The 18,878-nt window shown below is 53.7% G+C and overlaps 7 protein-coding genes across 7 annotated transcripts; 6 read left to right on the forward strand and 1 right to left on the reverse strand.

The window, feature by feature from the left end:
• Positions 1 to 983: 983 nt before the first annotated feature.
• On the forward strand, positions 984 to 4,225 carry BP01DRAFT_172505 (putative cellobiose dehydrogenase). Its single transcript, XM_025570782.1, has 2 exons — positions 984 to 3,516; positions 3,575 to 4,225. Exons 1-2 carry the CDS (start codon positions 1,339 to 1,341, stop codon positions 4,133 to 4,135), a joined length of 2,739 nt encoding a protein of 912 aa, XP_025427267.1. The 5' UTR covers positions 984 to 1,338; the 3' UTR covers positions 4,136 to 4,225.
• A 1,511-nt stretch (positions 4,226 to 5,736) lies between these two features.
• Positions 5,737 to 5,992, forward strand: BP01DRAFT_264778 (putative Cu-dependent DNA-binding protein; the record flags this gene model as incomplete). The annotated part of the gene is made up of 2 exons (XM_025571339.1): positions 5,737 to 5,812; positions 5,889 to 5,992. Coding segments are annotated over 2 exons (180 nt in total), but the record flags the coding sequence as incomplete, so codon positions are not given.
• Positions 5,889 to 7,194, forward strand: BP01DRAFT_360560 (uncharacterized protein). The gene has a single exon (XM_025575940.1). It carries the CDS (start codon positions 6,318 to 6,320, stop codon positions 6,834 to 6,836), a length of 519 nt encoding a protein of 172 aa, XP_025427269.1. The 5' UTR covers positions 5,889 to 6,317; the 3' UTR covers positions 6,837 to 7,194.
• A 964-nt stretch (positions 7,195 to 8,158) lies between these two features.
• Positions 8,159 to 11,113, reverse strand: BP01DRAFT_328058 (putative actin polymerization protein Bzz1). The gene is made up of 6 exons (XM_025572929.1): positions 10,855 to 11,113; positions 10,766 to 10,792; positions 10,148 to 10,675; positions 10,023 to 10,103; positions 8,815 to 9,976; positions 8,159 to 8,720 (listed from the first exon to the last, which is right to left on the reverse strand). The coding sequence occupies exons 1-6, from the start codon at positions 10,897 to 10,899 to the stop codon at positions 8,332 to 8,334; spliced, it is 2,232 nt and encodes a 743-aa protein (XP_025427270.1). The 5' UTR covers positions 10,900 to 11,113; the 3' UTR covers positions 8,159 to 8,331.
• Positions 11,114 to 11,370: 257 nt separating this feature from the next.
• Positions 11,371 to 13,631, forward strand: dbp5 (ATP-dependent RNA helicase DBP5). Its single transcript, XM_025575941.1, has 6 exons — positions 11,371 to 11,725; positions 11,830 to 11,998; positions 12,069 to 12,566; positions 12,619 to 12,856; positions 12,911 to 13,111; positions 13,165 to 13,631. Exons 1-6 carry the CDS (start codon positions 11,650 to 11,652, stop codon positions 13,435 to 13,437), a joined length of 1,455 nt encoding a protein of 484 aa, XP_025427271.1. The 5' UTR covers positions 11,371 to 11,649; the 3' UTR covers positions 13,438 to 13,631.
• A 574-nt stretch (positions 13,632 to 14,205) lies between these two features.
• On the forward strand, positions 14,206 to 16,040 carry BP01DRAFT_349476 (putative GTP cyclohydrolase II). Its single transcript, XM_025573752.1, has 4 exons — positions 14,206 to 14,481; positions 14,547 to 15,503; positions 15,551 to 15,832; positions 15,883 to 16,040. Exons 1-4 carry the CDS (start codon positions 14,374 to 14,376, stop codon positions 15,886 to 15,888), a joined length of 1,353 nt encoding a protein of 450 aa, XP_025427272.1. The 5' UTR covers positions 14,206 to 14,373; the 3' UTR covers positions 15,889 to 16,040.
• Positions 16,041 to 16,813: 773 nt separating this feature from the next.
• BP01DRAFT_407306 (MFS transporter) lies at positions 16,814 to 18,600 on the forward strand. The gene is made up of 2 exons (XM_025578793.1): positions 16,814 to 16,909; positions 16,986 to 18,600. The coding sequence occupies exon 2, from the start codon at positions 16,986 to 16,988 to the stop codon at positions 18,540 to 18,542; it is 1,557 nt and encodes a 518-aa protein (XP_025427273.1). The 5' UTR covers positions 16,814 to 16,909; the 3' UTR covers positions 18,543 to 18,600.
• Positions 18,601 to 18,878: the final 278 nt, after the last annotated feature.

Here is an 18,878-nt window from a genome sequence, read left to right on the forward strand (position 1 = left end):
TTAGCGCACCTGTGTCTTCATGTAGAGTAGCAATGGGATAACTAATTCATCAGGGAAAAAATGTGATCAACCTGCATAGGCTGACATCTGCCATTCCGAGTGAAGTTTTTAAGTAGATTGATTTGTATGATCCTCTCGCCGGTTGGGTCGGCCGGGTTGCCCTATCTTTTCTTCTCCCCTTGAGACCCACTTGGAGACCGGCCGAGGTCCCTCTTTCCCCCCTCCCCCTCCCCGAATCACGGCGGTAATTTCCAACGCTCCCACGCTCCCACCATCCCCCATCACTTCTGACACTTTCCCTGTCTCAGGACTGCGTGACATCCCTCGTTTTGACGCAACACTGATGCTCAGAATCATCATGCTGTCTCTGCAAATCCGATCACGGTATCGAGGTGGTTCAATTTTTGTTTTCGGTCAGAATGCTTGCGACCACCTTGTTAAACAGCTGAGCTTTCCAGGTATCAACCAAGACTCGGATGTCGCAGAATGTGAGACCCAGATGCCTCTGGGCGCCATCATCACGCCGGCCCGATCTCAGAACCTGGTGGAACCCGACTGTTGGCAACGGGGCCTGTCTTTCACCACTGGAGACCTTCATTATTCATCCCAGGCAGAGACCGGCCAATAGGCGACGCGGGTTTTGTGATCAATCCACTTCGGCGCGAACTTCCAGCTGGAAAGATGTTTGATATAGATGAGCTTGAATCGGCCAAGGCCCAGGAGTGCTCTTACGCTCAAACCACCGATGTCTGCTCATGAAACACGTACCGAGTAGTGATGCTTGGCACGTCCCACCTCATGGCCGCGCTCCGACAAACGCCCAGGCCCCGCCGGAAATTGCTTATTTTGCCTCGAGGCCACTCACAGCCTGGGTTCTAGACAGTGATATGCCTGGATGGGAGCAGACTAGACGCCTTCGAGGTGGGCGTGCGTGTCCACAATCAATATCTTCCACGCATTAGCCTTATCCTCAGACCATCCTGAAATCACCCTCACGCCTCCGCTCTTCTCACACGATGGCCGACTTTGCCCCCACGTCGGTCGCTAGGAGATTCTATATGAATACCGTGGCTCGCCTCAGAATGGACTTCTCCCGGCTTTCATACGTTCAATTCATTCTCTCCCATTCTTTTCGGTCCTTCTTTTGTTTTTCTTTTTTCTTTTTTCTTTGGGCAATCTCTCTTTGCCGCCATTCTTTTCCGGGTTGCTGCTGGGCCAGCTTTATCCCGACACAGTTCCTATCTCATTCTTGTCTTCCTTTGATTAGGTAGCTTTTCGACCCTATCTGGTCTATAGCAACACTTGTTGGATCGTTCTTCCCGAACAATTCACTTCAAGATGCGTTCCTACCTGCTCAGCGGCGCGGTGGCCCTGGGCTCCGCGCTCGGTGCTTCCGCCTCCTCTTCCACCACCTCCGCCTACAGCGATTCCGTCTCCGGCATGGATTTTCAGAGATGGTGTGACTCGGACACGGGCTTCTGTTTCGGTATTGCGCTGCCCGAGACCGTGGAGAAGAGCTTCATCGGTCAGCTGAGTGTGCCTCTCGACAGCTCGAAGGGATGGGGTGGTGTCAGTATGTCCGGGTCCATGACAGAGGCCCTCCTCATTGCAGCCTGGCCAAACGGTGACTCCGCCGTCGGAACCCTGCGTGAGACCAGTGCCTACTCTAGCCCCGCAGTCTACAGCGGTAATGCCAGCATCCTCGAGATCCCCGAGGGAACTTCGATCAACAGCACATTCCTCACCTACACTTTCTTGTGCGAGAACTGCATCCTCGGCGAGCCTACCACCTTCGGTGCTTCTGAATCCACCTACTACTTTGGCTGGGGTCTCAGTAAGACCAGCCCCACTAGCCCCTCCTCCGCTTCGTCTGCCATGCCTTTCCACGCAGCCGGTTACGGTGGTTTCGAAGTCTATCTGTCCAAGGCGAAGTCGTCCAGCTACGCCACCTGGGCCGCGAAGGCCGTCTCGAGCACCACGACTGCCTCCTCATCCGCCTCGGTTACCAGCCCTTCTGCCAGCGCCTCGGCCAGTGTTGTTGCCACGGTCGCGAACACGACCTATGACTACATTGTTGTCGGTGGCGGTGCTGCTGGTATCGTCGCCGCTGAGCGTCTCGCTGAGACCAAGAAGAAGGTCCTGTTGATTGAGCGTGGTGTTGCTCCTACCACGGAGCTCGGTGCCACTGATGCCCTCTCCTGGAACTCTTCTATGACTCCTTTCGACATTCCCGCTCTGGGCAGTGCCCTTACTTCCCTCGACTTGCTAGGTGACTACCTGTGCGACGACACTGCGGGCATGGCTGGTTGTGTTTTGGGTGGCGGTACCATCGTCAACGCCGAGTCCTTCATCCACCCCCAGGAGGCCGATTTTGACGACAAGTGGCCCACCGGTTGGAAGTGGAAGGACGTTCAGGCGGCCGCCAACCGTCTCTACGAGCTTAACCCTGGAAGCACTCTTCCCTCGGCGGACGGCAAGCGGTATGACCAGGGCATGTACACTGTCCTTTCCAACTTCTTGAAGGGTCTCGGCTGGAAGTCCGTGGACTCCCAAAAGCAGCCCAACGAGAAGCACATGGTGTACAGTTACCCCTCTTGGGATGTCGGCAATGGTATCCGTGCTGGTCCTGTGCGCTCTTACCTGCCCTTGGTCCAGGACGCTGACAACTTCAGCCTTCGCTTGAGCACCAAGGTTCGCCGTCTGGTACGCCGCAGCGCCCGCGTCACAGGTGTCGAGGTCGAGACTAGCTCTGGTGGCATCGAGATCATCAACCTCAAAGCAGGCGGTAAGGTCGTCCTTGCTGCTGGTTCCATGTCGACTCCTCGCATTCTGTTCAACTCCGGTATTGGCCCCACCAAGCAGATCCAGACTGTCAAGAGTGGCAGCACGGGAATCACCCTGCCTCCCTCCTCCGAGTGGATCAACCTGCCTGTTGGCGAGAACCTTCGTGACCACCCTATGTTCACCGTCACTGTCAACACCAACAGCAACTTCACCCACTTCAACACCTCCAGCGTCATCCCTGGCCCCAGTGCCGCGGTCCAGAAGCTCTTCAGCGAGGGCTCCGGTGTCCTTACCCAGGGTGGCCACCGTCTTCAGTTCTGGACCTCCAACGTTGGAACTGATGGTATTACTCGTTTCTACCAGGCTTCTTGCAGCACCAGCACCGACGGTGTTATCACCATGAAGCTGTACTTGACCCACGGCGCCACCTCGAGCGGTGTTCTTGGCATCGACAGCTCCGGCACCACCACCCTCGAGACCAACCCTTGGCTGACGACTGCCGCGGACAAGGAAGCCCTGACCCGCTTCTTCACGGAATTCCTCGGCGACATCAACAACTCCACCGCCGGCTGGTCCGTCAGTGGAATCTCGACTGCTTCCGGTCTTCTGGACCTGGTGAGCAGCGGTGACCACTACGTCGGCACTGCGAAGATTGGTACGGACGATGGACGTGTCAACAACGGTACATCGGTTGTTGATCTCAACACCAAGGTGTACGGTACGGAGAACTTGGTAAGGCTGCCTGTCTGACATTTGCGACAAAACACTGTGAGCTAATCCCATCCTGTAGTACGTCGTCGATGCCAGTATCCACCCCGATCTGCCCACCGGTAACACCCAGGCTATTGTCATGATCGCCGCGGAGGCTGCTGTAGCGCGGATCATCGCGCAGGGCACGGATAGCGTTAGCGTTGCCAGCTCGTCTGTTGCGGTTTCCGCGGCTCCTACCGCTGCCGCGTATGCTTCTGCTGCCGAGTCCTCGGTTGCGGTCAGCGTTGCGACGGCTACTGCCGAGACGACCGTCACCAGCGTTGCTGTGGAGGCCACTACCACTTCTGCCGTGGAGACTAGCTCTTCTACCAGCTCTGCCGCTGCCTCTGACGAAGACGATGATGAGGATTTGCCCGACTGTGACGATGAGGATGATGAGGAGACCGATGATGCTACTGATGCCGAAGACACCTTCTCGGCCTCGGCCGCTGTGACCGCCCACCAGGCTGTCGCTACCAGTGCCGACTCTGGTGTCTCAACCACCACCGTCTGGGTGACCTCGACTGCCTGGACTACTACGACGGAGGCGGTGGTTACCACGACTACTTCTACCGTCACTGTCTGGCCCACCTACGCCTAGATGGGCTGTGAATGGGATCTCTTCCCGACGGAAGTTGTGGATATAAGGTAGATAGCCAGACTTTCCCGTTCAATTCTCTGTATTGTATCTGGACCGAATTCAAAATGATATTTTTCTGGTTGTATCTGTCTTCTGAGTAGATTGAGTGACCCGTCTCTGGTCCAAGCGATAACTGTACGATGCACGGAGGGGAGGAAAGAAGTGGATGGCCTGACGGAGGCCTGAGGAGGAAAGCGGATGGGAGACGGTCACATGACTTTCCCTCAAGCCACGGATTTTGGATTTCCAACCAGTCGGAGCATCCGATCCTGTGCTTCACCACCGCACGAAGCAACAGGAAAAAGGAGCAAAAAACAAAAAAAAAAATAAAAATAAAAAAACCAAGCAGAAAGAAAAAGCAAAAGAGCTGTGGCGCCATCGATGCCCATGAAAAGTCCCGACCGGGAAGGAAGCAAACCAATATTGATGGCTGAAATCTGTGAAAATCATGCAGGCCCAGATTGGCTCGTGCTTGGAGCTTGATGAAAAGCTGCTCAGCCACCTCCATCCCCCCCCCATGGCTCGAGCTTCTTGCTTTTGCTACGACGCTTATCGGTCTGCAGCTGCCAGCCAGCCAGCCAGCCAGTCAGCCAGGGTCTCGAATTCCTGATGTCAACAACTGCTTTCTCTCTTTTACCTTCCGATCAGCCATCAGCCATCAGCTCGTGATTGCTGGCCTCTCCGCCCTCAACAATCACCGGGACTTCCCCTGTCGAAGGTGGTCGCAATCAGACTGGACTCTTTGTCCTAGTCTTCTAAGATAGTAAGTCCAAGGCAGCAGAAATCTCATGGTGACTATGGAGCTTTTGGATGGATTGTATGCGGGAATTTGCTGCACCATCGGTTTGCCCGCAACTAAGACGGATGCGGCATCTCGTTACCAACAAAGACGATATTTCGCTGGGGAAAATCCCGCATGCTAATCGGTTTCTATTAGAGATTATATCATGGTGGGATCCGCGGTCAGCGAGAGAGTTAGGGAGGGAGCCACAGCCAGAGCCAGAGCCAGAGGAAGACGAAAAGTTGGCCCTGGCGCACCACCCCCTTCGGTTTACCTCTTTTTTTTCCCACTCTGCCTGGGACTTTTGGCTCCATCCCGGGACTCTCTTTTCCCCCATATTGCGGCAAATATGAGCCAAAAACCACGCATGCAATAATTGCCCTTGCACTCTCAGCTCAGGACCTGTCTATTGCCCACTGGCCTCCCCGCTCCCCCTGGATGGCCCAAAATTGACCCCCTCCCCCACCGCTCGCTCTGGCTACTTGCTCTACCGAGCTGCTTTTTTGTACTGTACTCCGTATACCACACAGTCCACAGACAGTCCTTGCCATCCATGTAGTCGATCCGTGGCTGTGGCCATTCCCTATGCGGCTTTGCCTTTTTCTGTAATAATGCTCCATCTAGTCTTCATCTCCCCCATCGGAGAGAAGCGCCTCCTCTCTGTCTCGGTTTTCGCTCGACCGCTGGTTTCCCGCCCATACTCGTTGGCTCTCACCTATAAATCCTCCCACCCGCCTGGCAATCATGGCAGCTTTTGATTCACTCATACGATCTTCAAGGGATGCTCATCGACGGTGAAAAGTGGGCCTGTGAAGCTTGCGTTCGCGGTCACCGTGTGACTACCTGCAAGCACCATGGTAAGTTGGACTTTTACTCTTTGTTGTTGAACGTATGTCGCCCTGGGGCAACCAGGTTAATTCCACGCTGCTACAGATCGACCATTGATCCATATCAACCGCAAAGGCCGTCCCTTTGCAACGTGCTCCATTTGCAACTGCACCCCTTGCGAAGCGCCCGAGGACCACGCCAAGCTCAAACGTGAGGCCGAAGCCAAATGTCAATCATCAAAAGTAGAACGTTCACCATCCGGCAAAAAAACCCCCCAACCCCCCTTTCACTTTCCAGCATCTAGCAAAGTTGCAACCATGGCACAAACAAAGAATGCCAGATAGAAACATTCTAAACATCACCGCATGTTTCTATTCTACACCCCACTCGTTTCTTGTCCAGAGACAGTCTTAGGCTGATGTGTGGGTTTCTTGTGCGTCTTGCTCTTCGCTACAGAGAGCCGCTGGTAGATCTCCTCGTTCCACTTCCGTGGGCTCCTTGAAGCCGATCGCACCGCGTCCGGCGCCCTCGTCGATGACTGGCGGAGGAGATGTCGGACCCAGACGCGACGACTCCCACTCTCCTCCTGCTGTAGGAGGCTACGGCGAGTTTGTTGGTCGTGGTGGTGGTGGTCGTCTTCGGTCGACCCTCTCCTCGAGCCCACCTCCACCACCACAACCACCAATACCGTCCTCGTCCTCATCCCAGCTCTACCAGCAGGGCCACGATTTCGTTACTGCAACGACCAGCCCCGCGGACAGCAGCAGCCCAATGTACCACCTAAACAACAACAACAACAACACCACCACCACCACCACCTCTTACCCCTCCCCACCATCCTTCTGTACGATGGTCGACATGCCCTCCTCCCTCAGCATGATCAACCCCCTTGATTTTGGGAGTGGCGTGGTGTCCCCGTTCGCCGACAGCGCGGCGGCGGCTGCAGCCATCTACGCCCTCGAAGATCTGGATGTCAATGCCCTACCCGCGGACGTCTTCCAGGGTGACTGGTCGTGGTTAGCGGATGAGGCGGCCCTGCGTGACGCGGTATAACATTTGCCGACGGGCCGGTTGGTTCCTACCTCCGGGCCTGTCACCCTGACTGTGCAGATGTTATGACTGACGAACGTGACGATTGATGATGTCGATATGGATAGGGAGTGCTTCTGGGGACTACAGAACCGGTTTCCTTCCGGGGGAGGGTTTCACTGAGTTGATTGTTGTGAATGGGTACTGGTGAGTGAGTGAATCAGTGGGTGGTGGGGAATCAGTCCTCTGCCTCTTGATTGTGATGTAAACGGGTGTGCATACTTTCGGGTTGGTACGTACATATGGATAGTACTATGCTATATATATATACGCAATGCAATACCACATAGTAAATATCAAGGAGGTCTGCATTCAATTCCAAGCCAGACGATTGAGGAAAATGTATCGAATTTTACGAACTATTGCGAACCGTGGCATCACTGCTCTGCTCAGAATGCAGACTTTCCCTCAAATCCCCATTGCTTCCTGCATTGGATATCCATGCTACAACCCGAACGAAAGGCATGATTGTTACCTTGACATCCTCCTTGCAGGACAAGAAACCACAAAATCAACTAACGACCACAGCTCAACTCATCAAGCATGATTCTCCCCCCTTCATGCTGAAATCTGGCGGGACGTCAGCTTCCGAGATGGAAACGGTGGCCGGCTGTGTGTTTTATGTTCATGGGAAGCGACGGACGGGAGAATACCAGATCTGAAGAGCTGGAACCGTTGAAAATGTTTATGTATGCTATGCGGTGGGTGGTGGATCCGTTTTCCCTCTTTTCCTGTTATTGCTTCTTTAGTTTTGGTGGGCAGAAGAGAGTAGTAACGGGACCCTTGACAATAGACAAATGCGTTTCAAGAAAGTTATCTGCTGCTGGGATTGAAGCGGATAGTAATGAGGATTCGAGGATGAAGCATAAAGCATCATCAGGCATGAAGAAGAAGTGAGTGAGTGATGATTGTGACATAGTATACGTCCGAAAAATCGATCTTGACCGTCCTGCGTTGACGATGGCCAATTGGAAATGTATCATAGAACAAAATTATCGCACTTTCCACGAACCACTGAAACCATGGCTCCAATTTGGCTTATCACTTCTAGATATACCTTGAAGTCGGAAAGATATCATCAGAATGGCTCTCTGAGAGAGGCTTATTGTATACAGGTCTCGCTGGGTCCTTGCGTCGCACACACTCACACTCACGCCCTCCTTCCAACATGAAAACGGTGGTGGTAGATCAAGCTGCGGCTAAACGCCCCCTTCCATCTCCATCTTATTCGAGCACCCTCACATGTATGTACAACAAAAGGCTCGTATTGTGGTATATGTTTGTCCCCCCCCTCGACGTACCATGAATCCACACGCAACAAATCCAACGCGCTGGCTCAAGTAGCTGTACCCTACCCTCGTAGGTACTCCACACAACAAACACTCCCACCTCCGCAAATCCAGCCAAGAAGGAGAATCTAATCCCAACTCCACCCACCACCCACCACCGAGGAATCTAATTACACCTCCTGGATATAATTTGCCGGCACACTCTTCGTCACGCCTCCGCGTTCCACATCGGCCCATCCGTCCCCGCTATCCCGGTTCACCAGCACGAACCGATCCCCCTCGCTCATGCTCCACTCCATGTCGCTGCGCGCCTCGTAGTCATACAGCGCTTCCACGTAGGCCAGTTTTTTGGCCCCACGCCGCGGGGCCACGGCCGGGCCGATACGTTTGCTGCCGGCCCCCGTACCGGCGGGCAGGATGGAGGCGGAGGCGGAGGCAGAAGAGTTGGTGGAGTAGGTCGATGCCGGACGCTCGGCAGGGAGTATGTCAACGTAGGAGCTTGGAACAAGGCCCTCGTTTCCAGTTGGGGGGTGGCGGACGCGGAGCCAGCCAGATCCGTCTAGTTCGCTTGTTAATACAATGACAGGGACCAGGCAAAATGCGAATGGAAAGCGGTGTTGAAGCTAAAGATAATGGGAACGTAGGTAACTCACCATCTGGCTCTACAACGACTATATCGTCCCCTTCTTGAACGGTGATTTCATCGTCCCCCTGCGCTTGATACGGGTACAGCATCTTTCCTCGAGGTTCCGAGGACGCTGGTTTCGAACTCAGGGTTGGAGTTGCGGGAGGGCTGTTGACATACTGCGCTGGCGGTGGTGCTAGGATGCGGTTCCGTTTGGCAGCCGCGGCGGAAGCTTTGGTGTCTGTAGCTGGCGGTGTCGGAGTCGAGGCAGGTAAGTCGGCAGTAGATGGGGAAAGACTGGCTGCATTAGACAAAGAACGATTGGCGCTCATGGCATAGCCGGAACTGAGTGAGTTCATGGTGTTTTGGCGCGTGAGCGAAGGTGCTCCTGTCGGTCCGCTGGATGCTGACGGCTCCAGATCTAAAGTCGGAGTCGAGTTGGCTAATTCCTGTCGCTCTGCCTTGAGCTTTTTCTTCTCCTCCTTGGTCTGTTCGCCCGGACACTCCGCAGGCACCTTCATCTCGCACTTGCTGTGGCAAGTGTAGCCGCAGTCGCGGCAGTCGAATCCCTTGGCCGACAGACCCCAAATGCGCTCACCGCACAGGTCGCAGTTGGTGGGTATCTTAAACGTTTGCGACTTGAAATTGTGATTGCGCGCCCCCAGCGACAGATCACCTACCACGGCCATGATTGTCGATGTCTCGACTTCGGCCGTTAGGCGCTTGCGGTCAATCTCATGCAACGTCTCTTGCAAGAAAAAGATGGACCGGACCACTTCAACCTCACTCCGTTTGTCTCTGCCTTGCTGAATAGCTTCGCGCACCTTCTTGGCTGCCTCCACTTCTCGTCGCTTCTGATCTGTTTCCACGCGGAGATCCCGCACCTGTGTCTTGCTCTTGCTGAGAAGGTTGCGCAGGAAGACCTTGGCGGTCTCGTCTGTTACAAGGGCCTCGTCATCGTGCCAGACAGGACTGGGCTCGAAGCCTACGTTGGCGGGTTCTTGTAGAGGTGTGGTGTTGTGGCGCAAGAACATGAGCGAGTCAAGATGAGGAAGGTTGCGTGGAATTTCGTGCAGGAGATTGGACATATGCTCGACACTCTTCGTGAGATAGTTTTTGTCCAATTGGGCCGCTTGCGCCCAGATCGAGTTGAGCTTCGCTACACGGGTTTCGTTCAGGTCTTGCAAGCCCTGAAAACATTAGTATCGAAGCCAACACAGCGACGAGGTGACCTACGTCGAGGAGCTCTGGAACATATTCGTGGTAAAAGCGCTCCTTGAGCTTATTCGTCACGTTGATGCTGATCAGGTATGTGTTCTGCTCATGTTAGCAAATGAAAACAGATACGATTGACTACATACCTTAACGTTGTTCATCTCCAGGATCTGCTGCTGATAGGCCGCTTGGGCCTTGGTTTTGCTGTGGTCAAACGAACTCTCCATTTTCTTCCGCCGTGCCTCGACCTCCTGACATGCTCCGTCATACTTCCCCTTGACCTTCTTCAGCTCACTGTACGAAGAGTCCCTTTCCTTCTCCAGTTTCGCATGGAAGTCCACGTGACACTTGCGAAGCTCCTCATACTGCGCCGCGGCCTGTTTGAGCGGCTCGGCTATTTGTACCACCAGATCCGTCCCAAACTGGTCCCTTTCGGCGGCGTGCGCCTCGATCGCGGTCAATTGCGTCGTCCACGTAGTGAGCGAGGCACTTTCGAGTGAGCCCGGGGTCATACTTGGAGTGTCCCCTACACTCAGCGTGCTGACTTTCTTCGCTTTGCGGTCGTTGTACTTTTTACACAGCGCCGTCATTTTGGCCGCATATTCCTTCTCGATAACACTGCGCTCTCGATAGAATTGTTGTATCTCGTCCAACCACCCAATACCATGGGAAACCTGGGGAGCGTTGACTTAGCACGGGAACTCGGGTCGACGATCGGGGGGTTCGGGGGGATGCGCGCGGACGAACATGCGGGGAGGACATACCCAATTGTTGACTGGCTTGAAGGCATCCTATTCGACTCTGCTCTTAGCGATCTCATTCTATGCTTCGCTGGCGGTAGGACTGTTCAAACCTTAAGTTCTGCCCCAAAATGAGGGGCGACATCTGGGGTAGCCATACTGGCGGCTAATCGACTGGCGGGAGATCACGGCGCAGGAGACTGCTGATAGGGGGATGCGAAACCAGGGGAACCGGAATGTGTCGGTCTTCAGGAGACCCAGGGAGGCAGCGATGAAACCACCAACACCCGTGGAAAGAGAGGCTACTGTGCGACCAAGCGCTGACAATGGCTAGAAATCGCAGAAGAAGCCGAAATGGACAGCAATTCTCAGTGTTTGGCTGGGCAAACGAAGGAAGCGGGGAAGGAAGATGAATGCAGTGGCCCGAATACAATACCGAACGCGGCTGTCAGGCCACGTTCATGTTGGAGAGCTACGTCACTAGAGTAAGGTACCGTATGGTCTGGAGCCTGTCACCGCCTTCCGGAAGGGGCCTACAAACGAAACAGGAATAGCGTTGGACAAAGGCGGTCCGGACTGGTTTTTCCGCCGTCATTGTCTCTTGATGAGCAAATGAGCATAGCAACAACCACCACTCTGGTTGCCATTTACTAACTGCCTTTTGCTACTGTAACTGGTGCCAGTCCTGAGTGACCCCGTGTCGATTTTTTTCATCTATCTTCTCTTTGAAAGATTCCACCCGTGCTCTGATTCTTCTTGTTTTCTCTCGTTGGTCCCTCCTTGTCGTGCGTCCAGCTTGTCATAGAAATACCCCGCGGCTCCCCTCTTTTTATTTGGGATCCAAGCAGCCTTTTTCCACAACACACAAATTCCACTCTACTGGTCTTCATCAAATCCTCTGGCTCAATATGGCCTCCGACGAACAGCCTGCTGGCGGCTCTCTCGCTGACCGGATTTCTAAGCCCGAAGAACCTCAGCCTGCAGGTATGGACAGCATGCGGCATACCTGCCTTCGACCCGGCGACTGCGTCACCCTCCATCGCGGTCGATCGCGTCCAGAACAACGCTAATCCAGCCCTCATTCGCAGAGTCCACCGAAGCGCCCAAAAAGATCGAACAAAGCGATGGTGCGCCCGCCGCTTTGAACGGCTCCGACCTTCAGGAACCGGAATACAACGTTGAAGTCAAGCTCAGCGATCTTCAAGCCGACCCCAGCAACCCTCTCTATTCGGTCAAGAACTTTGAGGACCTTGGCCTGTACGTTACATGCCATATTTCAAGCTCAACTGCCACCATGAGGCTAACCTTTTTCGATTCACTTTATCAGCGACCCTCGTATTTTGAAAGGACTGTCGGCTATGAACTTCCGCAAGCCCTCCAAGATCCAGGAAAGAGCTCTCCCTCTCTTACTCGGCAACCCCGCAAAGAACCTCGTCGGTCAGTCCCAGTCGGGAACTGGAAAGACTGCTGCCTTTACTCTCAATGTTCTCAGCCGCATCGATCTCTCGACCGAGCAAATGCAGAAGACCCCCCAGGCACTGATTTTGGCCCCTACGCGCGAGTTGGCGCGTCAGATTGTCGGTGTTATTCAGGTCATGGGTCAATTTCTTGAGAATCTGACCATTGGTACTGCTGTGCCTGCGGATACCAATGCGCGCCCAGCCAAATTAGAGTGCTCGGTTGTTGTTGGTACACCCGGAACGGTTATGGATATGATCAAGCGCCGCACTATGGCGGCCAACAAGCTCAAGGTGCTCGTCCTGGATGAGGCAGATAACATGCTGGACCAGCAGGGTCTCGGCGATCAGTGCATTCGTGTGAAGGCGTCAGTTTCGTCGCTCCCACTTCGGACACCATGATAACTAACAGCTTCGCAGTCTGCTGCCCAGAGACATTCAGGTCGTCCTCTTCTCGGCCACCTTCCCCACACACGTTCACGAATATGCCTCCAAGTTCGCTCCGAATGCGAACGAGATCACTCTTCAGCACGAAGAATTGACCGTTGAAGGTATCAAGCAATTGTATCTGGACTGTTCCAGTGAGGAGGAGAAGTACCAAAATCTTGTCCAGCTTTACGGCCTTCTTACTGTTGGCTCTTCCATCATCTTCGTCAGGGTTTGTGACTTGAAGCCCCTCCACAAGTTTTCTGCTAATTCTAATTCCGATTAGACCCGTGCCTCTGCCGTGGAGATTGAAAAGCGCATGGTCGCTGAAGGTCACACCGTTGCCTCCCTGACTGGTGGTATCGAAGGTTCTCAGCGTGATGCCGTGATCGACGAGTTCCGCGCTGGACAGGCTAAGGTCCTGATCACCACCAATGTCTTGGCGAGAGGTATCGATGTTTCGACCGTCTCCATGGTCATCAACTACGTAAGTGTCCGGGATTTGGGTCCCATTTCACACAAGCTAATTCACTTGGTCAGGATATTCCCGAGATCCATCAAAGCAACCCTCGTGCTCCACGCCAAGCGGATTTCCAGACTTATCTGCACCGTATCGGTCGTACTGGTCGGTTTGGTCGTGTTGGTGTTTCGATTTCGTTCATCTCCAACCGTGAGGAGTGGGAGATGCTCAACCAGATTCAGAAATACTTCAACACCAGCATCCAGCGGATTGACACCAAGGACTGGGACGAAGTGGAGGAAATTATCAAAAAGACTCTTAAGAACACCCGTGCTCAAGCCGCCTTCCGGTAATTGCACTGTTCCTTGTTTGATGTCATCGCTCGATCGCGGTGAGTTGCTAGTCGGTTGGAGCAATTTGGTTTAAAGCCGGGGTAGCAGTATGGGAAGCGCATGAATTTTATGAATATTTCCATGATGGCTGAAATTGCACACCACACATATTAATAGATACCAGGTCATATTTGCGTTGCTGAAAGGAAAAAAAGACCGAGCCACGTATGCGCGGTGTGAAAGACTTCCGTAGCTGAAAATTGCGTAGGTTGAATAGTGTACATGTGATTTTACCTTAATGGAAGTAGGACATAAGGTGGAGGCTAAGAATGAGGTGTAGCCATGGATTTCGGCTGATCCTTCCTTGGAAGAATGGGACTATTTGTCTGGCTCAAAGTCGGGTTGTTTTGGAATGAGGGGCTGGTCATCCGCCCTGCTGTCTGTGACTCGCCCCGCGTCATCGTGCAGCTAGCTGTATGGACCTGTCCGGATCGCGCCTCTCACCGACAAATTTGATCTCAGAGGACAATCAAGGTATGGGATGATAAACAGATTAACAGGGACTCAAATAGTATCAATGCTTATCAGTGAGCCCTGATCGACTGGGGATGGGAGGGGGGGCGATGAAGATAAGGAAAGTCCGCCGTCGATGATAAGGAAGTGGATAAGTGGATAAGTGGATAAGTGCGGGGAGAAGAAGTACTATTGGGAAAGATACAAGCAAAGCAGGCAAAGCAAGCAAAGCAGGCAAAGCATAGCAAAGCATTGGGGCCCAAAGTCACATGCAACCTGGTATGCCCAGCAGTAACACTCATCCATCATTCACAGTATAACTTCACTCTTCCCCTCCCCATCTGTCATCTTTTCTCTTCTCCCCTCCTATTTATCTTGCTTGTCCCCTTCCTCCTCTCTCTCCTCATTCTCCATCCTTTGATTCCCTCCCCCCCCGAATCCACTATGACAGCCAGTATACCACAGCTGGATGCATCTCCCAAGCCCGCAGAAGCGGCGACGACTGTCGTCCAGTCGCCCACTTCCACTTCTCGCTACAGTAAGCACATTGTGGTACGTGTGGTCGCCTGTTGCCTACTTCCATGTCTGAACCGATTTCCCTGACACATCTCACCTAGTTGACTACCTACCCCGGCCAAAGCGGGATTGACCCCGTTCCTCTCGAATGGGGTGCCCCTGACGCCAAATCCCGCGGTCCGGTCGTCGTCTCTCGTAGCCCCAACCTTCTCAAACGCCGAAACGCCATGGGCGCTCACGGTGGCAGCTACAGCATCTACAACGCCCTTGCGATCGCCGCTGGAGATCTGGACCCGAACTTCCGCCCGGATCTCCGCAACAGTGAGCCCACCTTCAAATTCCCCTGGCAACCCGCCTGGGCCGACAAGACCAAGATCGTGTCCATGGACCCCTACGGCCACGACATCGTCAACCAATACCGGGACGAGCTCGAGGCCGGTTGGGACATTCGTCCTACAATGGCCGTCACACGCGCGAACATGAAATTGGCAGAGATCGGCGAGGCCGTGCGCGAGGGCAAACTCGATGTAGACGGATCGATCGTGGTGGATTCTGGCGGTGACGTCCGCGTCACAAAGGTCGCCGTGGAGCCCGTCTGGTATCTGCCGGGAGTCGCGGAGCGGTTCGGCGTGGATGAGGGGACGCTCCGCCGCACTCTATTCGAGCACACAGGTGGCAGTTACCCCGAGCTGATCACCCGACCAGACTTGAAAATCTTCCTGCCTCCGATTGGTGGGTTGACGGTTTACATCTTTGGACCTCCGGAAAGAGTTTCAGATGAAAACGTCCGCCTGGCGCTGAGAATCCACGACGAGTGCAATGGCAGTGATGTCTTCCAGTCGGATATCTGTACGTGTCGACCGTACTTGGCGTTCGGTATTGCGGAGGCTATTCGGGAGGCGCAGAACGGCGGCAGTGGTGTCGTGATCTATTTCCGCAAGGAGGGACGTGCTCTGGGTGAAGTTATTAAATACTTGGTGTACAATGCTCGAAAGCGCGGTGGTGATACTGCTGATAAGTACTTCACTCGGACGGAGAACATCGCGGGTGTCCGAGATGTAAGTGTTTTCCAAGTTTACGGTGACCCTAGACTAACGCGGTGTAGATGCGCTTCCAAGCTCTCATGCCTGACATTCTGCACTGGCTGGGCATCAAAAAGATCGACCGGATGCTGTCCATGTCCAACATGAAGCATGACGCTATCGTGGATTCTGGAATCAAGATCCTCGAGCGTGTGCCTATCCCAGAGGATATGATCCCCACCGACTCTCGCGTGGAGATCGATGCCAAGATCAATGCCGGCTATTTCACCACGGGCAAGCAGTACACGATGGAGGAGCTAGCCGCCGTGAAGGGACGAGGTTGGGAAAAGTGGGAGGATGTCACAGTACGTGATGTGTTGTTTCTCTTGCCTGAAGCCGAAGCTGACTCTGATAGCACTGATCCATATTCCGCATCACATGAAGCAGATCATTTCATCCGGCGTTCATCATGTCCACTTGTCCATTTTCTCGATCCCCGTGTCATACCATAATTACATAGCAATACTCTTACGAAGATTGAGACTAAGACAAATACAAGGCTGTTCGAAAGCGAACTGTTTACCTCGTCGTAGCTGAAGTCCACTGGATTTATGATATCATTGTGCGTGCAATGAATTCTCCTTACTACAGCTGAGTCTTGGCTTGCAGGAATACACCATGTAACTTACAGCAACGATTACTAGTTGTAGTCGACTGCAGATGAGCTATGTATGTTCCTCTGAAAGGAAGATATTAAGACGTTTTTCTCTTATCGATTGATGCATAGATTAGCTTTGTGAGCTGTCAAACGCAGATCTCGTCTAGGAATCGCTTTGCCTAGGTACACATATTAATTCTCAATCTTCCCCCTTTTCTGAGCTCACCGCAACAGGAAAGATAACAACAGGTGCCGTCGTGCTTGTCCGTCATGCCTATGTTGTCATGTGCTTCAGCTGTTTAACACGGTTTTCTGCTCTATATTGCAGTGAGCCAAGCCACCATAAACTAATCGGTCTGTTAGAGGGTCATTCGACAGATGCTAAGATGATTTGAGGGATTACTCCTACCAAGACCTAGAGACAGCTTATGAGGATAGACCTCAACCGCCTATGTCAGCTAGATACATTCATCATTGTTTCCGGTTCGAGAGCTGGATGCAAGATATGTTCTAGGAGATGACCATCAAGATTCAAGCTCATCGCACTGCAGACTCAACCCATAATTTTATATGGACACTGCATATGAGTTGAGCGGTGACTGGCAGCTTGGCTTTGCAGATCCAGACTGGATCTGCATGACAATTCAGTATATTGCTGTTGTGAGCTATGGGTGAGGGCTTGCTTTCTTCTCTGCGTTCCCTTTAAATGGGCCTGTTTCGTCCATTAGGGAGTTGATAGTGCAATCTCCAGCTTCGATTTTCGAGAGCAGTCAGGAATTGCACAGTGGGTTACATCTTCTCATTGTCGAAGACATTGCCTAGTGGTTCTAAGTGACTGATGTTTTGGTCCCTACTTGCAGATGGCCCCTTCCGGACCGTACGCTGTCCTGGACAAGAAAATTCCTTTCTTCCGCATTATCTTCGACAGCGGTTTTATCACCCAAGATATCCTAAACCACCGGTATGAAGGCGCTGGCACCGACTCTCAGCCATATCTTGTGACCTGGTTGACCGATGACCCTCGCGATCCGATGCAGTTCCGTCCTGCCACGCAATGGGCTCTCAACGTGCTCGCCACTCTGGGCACCTTTGTCGTCTCGCTCTGCTCTTCAGCGTATTCGGCTGGACTGACCGACATCACACAGGACTTCGACATCTCGGAAGAGGTCGCACTCCTTGGGTCGTCGCTCTTCGTGCTCGGGTGGGCGATCGGCCCTTTGCTGTGGGGTGCACTGAGTGAGGCCTATGGACGTCGAAGCATCATGCTGGCCAGCGGCGTGTTCCTGACAGCTTTCACCGCGGGCTCTGCAGCCGCCTCCACCATTGTGGGGGTGCTTGTACTCCAATTTCTTGCCGGTACTTTCGGGTCTGCGTCGGTGTCTGTCCCGGCTGGTGTGGTGGCCGACGTATTTCCGCCCCTGACCCGAGGGGTGGCCATGGGATTCTATGCGTCGATTCCCTTCTTGGTATTCGTGGGGCCAATTATTGGAGCTGTGATTGATGTACAAGGTGGTTGGCGGTGGATCCAGGGTGCCATGGCCATCATCTCGGGATTCACCACGCTGGCCATGTTCTGGCTGCTCCCAGAGACCTATGCGCCTGTCCTGCTGGCCCGTCGCGCCAATCGGTTGACAAGAGCCACAGGCCGTGTGTATCGCAGCGCAACGGCCACGCGACAGAGTGTTGATTTGCGTGACCTTCTTCTCCGGCCGTGGGGGATGCTCTTTCGCGAACCGATCGTCCTGCTCCTAGCGCTCTACGTCGGCATCATCTTCGGCTTGCTCTATATGTCCTTTGCCGCCTACCCGATCGTCTTCCAGCAGATTCGGGGCTGGAACGCAATCGATACGGGACTGAGCTACTTCGGAATGCTGGTAGGGGTCCTAGTCGCCGTTCCCCACGTCTACATCTCCCAATCCCGTTACGCGAAGATGCTGGCCTGCCAGGAATCAGCCCGCCTGCCGCCGGAAGTGCGCCTCTTGGACTCATTCCTGGCAACGATTGCCCTTCCCGTGGGCTTGTTCTGGTTTGCGTGGACCATCGTGCCCGTGAGCCTTCCCTGGGTCGTCCCCCTTCTGGGGAGCGTTCTCGTTGGCTACAGTCAACTCATGATCTCCATCACCTGCTACAACTATCTGCTCGACTCATATACCATCTTCGCCGCGTCTGTCATGGCGGACTGCAACATCCTGTTTTCGGTCTTCTCGGCTGCCTTTCCGCTGTTTACGACGCAGATGTACGAGAGCTTAGGGCCACGGTGGGCGGCTTCGGTGCCGGCGTTTCTGTCCCTGGCGTGTGCACCGATTCCCTTTCTGCTGTATAGATACGGTGCATTGATCCGCGCGCGGTGCGCGTATGCTGTAGAGGCGGCGGCGCACCTGGATCGAGTGGATGGGGTGCCGGTGGGTGAGATTTGACAGGCGGGAGGTACGCTGGCAGGGCTGAGCATTCGTTTAGACTAGATCTTGATAGAATAGTACCAAACAAGTCATAGTTCTTTCAATCGATCCAGAAGCTAGTATAGCCCATCCCCTCATATGAAACTAGTAGAGTACCCACATGCAGTAACTAGCCCGATACCGGTACGTATCTCACTCGGCATAAATGAATCCTCTCCAACACCACTCATCTTCACCACACCCTTCCACCCTTGAAGCCCACAACCCCCTTCATCATCACCATGACCCCATCCGCAACTCCATCCCGGAATGACGCCTCCATGACGCCCATTTCCTCCAGCAAAGAGCGAAAAA

This window comes from Aspergillus saccharolyticus (assembly GCF_003184585.1).
Source record: "Aspergillus saccharolyticus JOP 1030-1 unplaced genomic scaffold BP01scaffold_49, whole genome shotgun sequence".
Classification (NCBI taxonomy): Eukaryota; Fungi; Ascomycota; class Eurotiomycetes; order Eurotiales; family Aspergillaceae; genus Aspergillus; species Aspergillus saccharolyticus.

What these genes read in the sequence shown, in the direction of transcription:
- BP01DRAFT_172505 (XM_025570782.1), top strand. Translation starts at nt 1,339, where the DNA reads ATGCGTTCCTACCTGCTCAGCGGCGCGGTGGCCCTGGGCTCCGCGCTC. An exon ending in TGTACGGTACGGAGAACTTG is followed by an intron (nt 3,517 to 3,574) that starts GTAAGGCTGCCT and finishes CCCATCCTGTAG; the next exon opens with TACGTCGTCGATGCCAGTAT.
- BP01DRAFT_360560 (XM_025575940.1), top strand. Translation starts at nt 6,318, where the DNA reads ATGACTGGCGGAGGAGATGTCGGACCCAGACGCGACGACTCCCACTCT.
- BP01DRAFT_328058 (XM_025572929.1), bottom strand. Translation starts at nt 10,899, where the DNA reads ATGGCTACCCCAGATGTCGCCCCTCATTTTGGGGCAGAACTTAAG. An exon ending in ATTTTGGGGCAGAACTTAAG is followed by an intron (nt 10,793 to 10,854) that starts GTTTGAACAGTC and finishes AGAGTCGAATAG; the next exon opens with GATGCCTTCAAGCCAGTCAA. An exon ending in AGTCGTTGTAGAGCCAGATG is followed by an intron (nt 8,721 to 8,814) that starts GTGAGTTACCTA and finishes CAAGCGAACTAG; the next exon opens with ACGGATCTGGCTGGCTCCGC.
- dbp5 (XM_025575941.1), top strand. Translation starts at nt 11,650, where the DNA reads ATGGCCTCCGACGAACAGCCTGCTGGCGGCTCTCTCGCTGACCGGATT. An exon ending in CAGTGCATTCGTGTGAAGGC is followed by an intron (nt 12,567 to 12,618) that starts GTCAGTTTCGTC and finishes ACAGCTTCGCAG; the next exon opens with TCTGCTGCCCAGAGACATTC. An exon ending in CTTCCATCATCTTCGTCAGG is followed by an intron (nt 12,857 to 12,910) that starts GTTTGTGACTTG and finishes AATTCCGATTAG; the next exon opens with ACCCGTGCCTCTGCCGTGGA.
- BP01DRAFT_349476 (XM_025573752.1), top strand. Translation starts at nt 14,374, where the DNA reads ATGACAGCCAGTATACCACAGCTGGATGCATCTCCCAAGCCCGCAGAA. An exon ending in GCTACAGTAAGCACATTGTG is followed by an intron (nt 14,482 to 14,546) that starts GTACGTGTGGTC and finishes CATCTCACCTAG; the next exon opens with TTGACTACCTACCCCGGCCA. An exon ending in ACATCGCGGGTGTCCGAGAT is followed by an intron (nt 15,504 to 15,550) that starts GTAAGTGTTTTC and finishes AACGCGGTGTAG; the next exon opens with ATGCGCTTCCAAGCTCTCAT.
- BP01DRAFT_407306 (XM_025578793.1), top strand. Translation starts at nt 16,986, where the DNA reads ATGGCCCCTTCCGGACCGTACGCTGTCCTGGACAAGAAAATTCCTTTC.